This window comes from Camelina sativa, chromosome 17 (genome assembly GCF_000633955.1).
Source record: "Camelina sativa cultivar DH55 chromosome 17, Cs, whole genome shotgun sequence".
Lineage (NCBI taxonomy): Eukaryota > Viridiplantae > Streptophyta > Magnoliopsida > Brassicales > Brassicaceae > Camelina > Camelina sativa.
In genome coordinates this window covers 32,036,818-32,042,868 of record NC_025701.1, presented here as the reverse complement: position 1 = coordinate 32,042,868, position 6,051 = coordinate 32,036,818, and the positions used below count along the sequence as shown (strand labels likewise).

Below are 6,051 nucleotides of genomic sequence, written 5' to 3'. Positions count from 1 at the left end.
GCGAGCATGTGTTTTCTGTTCAATAAAGAAGCTTTGGTTCATGCTCTATTGTCTTGTCTAAGAGGGTGCCTAAGCTTACTTATGCCTGTTGTTGGTTCTGATGGATCCAGTTTCAGTGTCCGGTCTCAGGTCTTGAATTCAATGGAGAAAGTACAAGTTTTTCGCTTTGGGGACATGTGATGAGTTCCAAGGCGTTGATGGAAGTGAAGTCTACTTCTTCGTGTTTGGTGTGTCACGCGGATGTCAAAGAGTCTGATAAGATTGTGATCAACGGTACAGAAGAGGAAGTGAGCTCGTTGAGGGAGAAGTTGGAGAAGGAGAAAGCAAAGCTGAGAGAGATGAAAGGTGTCTCAAATAAGAGCGGTACTGCTGTGGTGGCTGATACAGGAGCAAAGGTCGCAAAGATGGCTGATACAGGAGAGCAAAGGTTGCAAAGAGACAGATGGTTGATGGGAATGTCAATGGCAATAATGGTATTACTGTGAAGAAATTCAAAGCGGCCGGTTAATGCTACCAAGGAAGTCTACGCTTCTCTCTTTACTCTTGAAGAAGTCTGTTTTCTGGCCATTTTTTATTTTACTTGCAGAGTACTATCCAAATCCTACGTTAAAAGGTCAGACATTTTTCTTCACAATTTGCACTAACAATTCTTTAACATTCTAGTTAAATCAAGTTGCTATTATAAAATACATAACATCCAATAACACCAGAATTTAATAGCAATGAAAAGTTAAGGACTTGAATAACAGTGGAATTCAAATGAATTTAAAAGACTACTTAAAAGTACTTAATCCAATAACAGATGAATTTAAAAGACTTGATAAAATGTTTAATCCAATAACACTGGAATTCAAATGTCTAATAAATTCTTTCACATTCTCCTGTCCAATACCCCCTCCTTAGAATTTTACTTTTTTTCACTAGTGTATTTGCGGTTGAACAACATAGTGAAAAAGTAAAAAAATATATAAATAAGATTTTTGTTTTTGTTTTATATACAGATATTTAGTTTTACAAATCCTTGTATAAACACTAAAAGGCTACTATTGTTTGTACTCTACACTATGAACTTTGTCCAAAGACTGTTGAAGAGCTTGCATTGCTACTTTATAATGATCCAAAGAAACTGATCCTTCTTCAACTACCTGAAGAGCGTTTTTATACAACTGATCAAACCATTGAACACGGTCTGTGCCTTCGACAAAACCGGTCAAGGCATTACCGGCGAAGTGGATTCTTTTGTAGTCTTTTCTCCACCGTGGTAGAATATAACGCAAAGGTATTTCTTCAACGCCATTGAAGTTGAGAACACAGAGAGCATGTCTGCATAAGTATCCGTAGAAGTTGAAGCAGCTACATATGCACCGCACTTCACCAACAGATCTGTTGTACAGAACCTCGAAATCTCTGATTTCTCTTCTGTTGGATTCGCCTACGACACGTTCTTTCACAAGGAAGATAAGCAAAGGCCCATCCACGTGAAGCGGTGTTGTGCTGAAACATGAGTACATTTCTTCTACCTCTACTTGGAATTTCTTGAACATGTTTCTCGTGTAGATTCTTGAGAGCTGACTCTCGAAGGAACACTTTGTTTTAAGCTCGGCTGTGTTTGAGTTGAGAGACTCCATGTCGCTGAGAGTTTCTTCCTTGTGCTTCTTCTGCAGAGCTAGCTCGTACTTATCAAGAAACTCTTTCAACGGTGTTTGCTTGTGAACATACCTCTCGAAAAATGGATTCAGGGTTTCTCCAGGATGAGCAGCGGCGATTCCTGCGAAAAACGTGTCTTTGAGATAAACCGGAGCCCATTTAACTCGCTCTTCATACAAGGAACGGAGCCATTCGTTGTCGACAATCCCAAAATTGTGAACCAAGAACCCCCAAGCTGCTTCAAACTCAACAACTTTTAAGGTTTCGTAAACTGCTTTCGTTAATGCCTTCCTCACGCCATCATAGTTATGTAACCCTCCTAGTTTCTCGGGGATTTTCCTCATTATATGTGTCAGACTGAATCGGTGATGAGATCCTGGAAACACTTGAGAGATCGCAGCCTCTAAAGGCTTGCATCTGTCTGTGACAATGGTTTGAGGAGAACACTTCATGACACTGAGCCATACTTTGAGCAACCAATGGTAAGATTCCATTTTCTCTCCAGCAAGAAGACCACAACTAAGCAATGTAGTTTTCCCATGGTGATTCACTCCTGTAAATGTCACCAGTGGAACCTCGAACTTTCCGGATATATAAGAATTGTCTATGAAGATGACATCACCAAAGTAACTGCAAGAAACTTTAGAGAAAGCATCTGCCCAAAACACATTCCTTAGTTGACCTTCATCATTTACATCCATCAAGTAAAAAAAAGTAGGATTTGTCAACTGCATACGGCAAAAGTAGTTGTAGATTGCTGCAGAGTCTCCTTTCTTAAGGTTCAGCACATCGGGTGAACCAGCTGAGTTCTGAAACTGTTTCTTAAGAGTCAAACTTGGGTTCACGTTGTCCACAGTATCCATCACACGTGTCCGGTAAAGCTTAACCGTCTTAGCATCTGAGACAGGGCTAGATACACACTTCCTCTTGGTCCCATTCCTTTTAACAGATTTACACAACTTGGAACCGAGCAAATGGTTATGATCAAGTGTTACTTCAATTACCCGCCACCTCTTAGAATCCACCTGCCTCATTCTAATCATTGCAGGGCAACCAGTTCGAGTTTCTTTTCTAACACGATTCACATCGTTAATCCTCTTGAAACCTTGACTACTACAACAAAGCACAGCACCATACTTCTCTTTACTACGCCGCTTAAACCACGAGTTCTTCACTCTTACTCTAAATCCAACTTCAGTAGCGTAACAGTTATAGTAGTTATAAGCATCATCATAAGAGTCAAACTCCATCCCAACCGCAGGGGCTTCGAATTCTTTTCCCTCAACAAGTAAACCGCTCTGTTCATCAAACTCTCCCGTAGCCGCATCATCCTCGCTCCTCCGATCTTGGTTTTGACAAAATCCAACATCAATCTCATGATCACTACTACAAACTAAAGCTTCATCATCATCACCTATCCGTAAAGTACATCCACCATCTGACATTGGATCATCTCTTTCAAGAATCTCGTCGTTCTGTAAATACTCAGATGCCTGCACCTGTAACAATACATCATCTAATGAATGACTAAACACAAACTCTTCAACCCCAAAATGTGAATAAAGCTATCAACTTTATCATCACCACTGCAACACAAATATACTCAACCCTAGTGAAATCAAATGCAAGATCATCACAAACCCCAAAAATTCTAAAAACTTGAGCTTGAGAGCGAAATCACATACATCTTCATCGACGGATTCACTTCTCTCCATTGGTGATTTGGTTCCTCTTTCTACCTCAATTTCTTTTGGAAAAGCACTTGGCTTTATTCAACTGCCGGAGCAGAGCCGTGAAATTGATCGGTACGGGACGGATCCGGATCGGGTTGTGAACGGAAGATCCGACCCGGGATGGTGATTTTTTTGCGCGGGTATTGACCTTTTTATAATCGGTTTAGCTTCTTCTTGTGACGGTGAAGGTCTTTTGAGGGCTCGACTGGTGACTCTAGCATTTTCACCAACATTGGTACACCTTAGGGTTTTCACAGATTCAAAGCACGTGCTACTAAACGCTGTCGTTTCTTAGTACTTACACATCAAACCCTCTATTTTTGTTAAATATCAAAAAAGATCCAAACTTTGAAAATTGTCAGTCTACCCTAAGCACGAATCAAACATTGTCGTTTTATCACCTGAGTTTATATTTGCCGTTCGTGGGATGCTGCTATGTACCTTTTCACCTTTTCACCACAGTCAAGAACTATGGCAGTGAGTGGTGACATGAAAAAGCGGAATTGGGAAGGCATAAATATTAAATATGCACTTTGTTACCAATCACCAAAAAATAGAAGCAAAATGTGGTTTTAGGAAAAAAGAGAAACGTAAGTTTTGCGGTTTTTTTATGCTCTATAATACAAGTGGACCGCAGTTCAGATAACAACCCTCCATTATCCAACGGTTTTGTGCAAATACGCCTATGTCCAATGTATAATTTTATTTTATTTTATTTTGACTTTTTTTTTTAACTTACCAGCATTTATTAAATATATAATATGTAAGTATTGTTTGGTTTTAGAATGAAACTTTTACAACAACTTAACACTAGATTTCATCATATATTTTAATATTATTTTATTTTATTTCATTTTTTTATGATTGTATTTTCTAATTCATTTAGTAATATGTATTTTTTATAATAATTTAGGTATCTAAAGTTCATAATTGTATGAAAGTGTTTCTTCATTAAAACAAAACAAAAAATAAGTTATATCTATACTAATTATTAATATATTTTCTAACATTTTTATTAATAGTAATCTGCATGGTTTATGTAATTTAAATTCAGTATTAATAAAAATGAAAATATATAATTATATTAGTTATTAATAAATAATATTAAGTCCGTACCGCAAATTTTTTTTCACCAATCAAACATTATTTTGTACCGCTTATTTTGAAGTAACCGCACTTGTCCCGCATGTGCCGCAGTTAAACCGTACCGTACTATCAATTTTTTTGTCCCGCACTATAAAATACGAAGTTACCATTCGGACCCTATATAAGTATATATCACTTTAAACCGGATTGATTATTACTACGGCTAATATTTGTTCAAAACCAAATTATAACTCTCCCCATAATGAGTTTTTTCCTACACATACACACATGCCTTTCTCTACCCGGTGTAGAGCGTTTCTTGAGGTTCTTGGTCTCATCCTTAAACAATATAAAGCATGGACTTCTCCACAAGCTAAATTAAACCATATTGCCATATCTCTTAGGAACCTGCGAAAATCATCAACATAAAACATGGACTTCCTTAGCTTGGGCTCTTTCTTTGTGAACCTCTTGAAAGTTGAAACAGTTGAATTCAACTCTACTCCCTAACAACCTTCGTTCACTGACAGTAATCTAGAGAAAATCATGCTCTAACTGGTCTAATGCTTCATATTGTACTTCGCTCCATATATACCCTCTCACTAGATGTGTGATTTTCACGTAGTTACTAAACTGCAAGATCCTTTCTAACTTCCACTAAACTGGTTGACCTTATACATTTTTCCAGGATCAATCCACCATAGAAGTATTTTGTGCCAGTCCCTAATTAATGATCCTCTTAAAAACTAAAAAATTATCACACATATCATTATCTTGTAACTTTATCATACCTATCATCAAACATCATCAGTCATCACTCATCCCGTCATCAAGTATCGTTATTAAGCATAAACTCAACAATCTTCAGACCATGTATATCATCACATTATCATGTCTTAAATAATCAAACCTAAGAATGGCAATGAGCGGTGACTCTGGTGGTGGCTCCGGTGGTTAAGACCTTCTTAGGTTCATTCTTCCCTCGGTGATCTCTTTCTCCTAATTAATTAACTCACGGATCCGAGAACAACAACGTACCGGCAACGGCGGCTCACGAACTCAACAACGTACCGGCAACGGCGGCTCACGAACTCAACAACAGTGGAGACTGGAGAGTGACAACGACACATAATAATGTACCCTTTTTATAAAATAATTAATTAAAGGGCTCATTTGGGCTTTAACGTACGAAGTCCATCATGAGTTCGGCCTATCGAACCGAGATGTTATAAATAGACGCGTTGACGAAAGAGCGAAAGCATAAAAGAATAATAACCCTAAACCCTATTTATTTCTCAGTTCCCAAAAGCTCTCTCTCTTCAATTTTTCTCCGTTGCGTTGTAGTATTTGCTAAATATGAGTCATGAGAAGGTATGTTGTTTGTTTTGTCTGTCTTGAGAGTTACTGCGTATGTTGTTGGCTTCTTTCTTTTGCTACCTTAAGGTTTGATTCTCAATGTCTCGAACAATATTGTTGATTGCATTGAGCTAACCAAAGAATATATATACATATATTATAGGTGATTTACTGATTTAATTAGTTTTATGGTGTTATTTGTCTTTTTGTGTTTGATCGAGTTTTTCAA

The 6,051-nt window shown here is 37.7% G+C and overlaps 1 protein-coding gene across 1 annotated transcript; it reads right to left on the bottom strand.

The window, feature by feature from the left end:
* On the bottom strand, positions 1,005-3,596 carry LOC104758570 (protein FAR1-RELATED SEQUENCE 6-like). The gene is made up of 2 exons (XM_010481458.2): positions 3,333-3,596; positions 1,005-3,146 (listed from the first exon to the last, which is right to left on the bottom strand). Exons 1-2 carry the CDS (start codon positions 3,360-3,362, stop codon positions 1,044-1,046), a joined length of 2,133 nt encoding a protein of 710 aa, XP_010479760.1. The 5' UTR covers positions 3,363-3,596; the 3' UTR covers positions 1,005-1,043.

Bases quoted from the DNA above. Each gene is read 5' to 3' on its own strand.
- LOC104758570 (XM_010481458.2), bottom strand. From the start codon at position 3,362: ATGGAGAGAAGTGAATCCGTCGATGAAGAT. The intron at 3,147-3,332 runs GTATGTGATTTC...GTATTGTTACAG, and splicing joins GTGAATCCGTCGATGAAGAT to GTGCAGGCATCTGAGTATTT.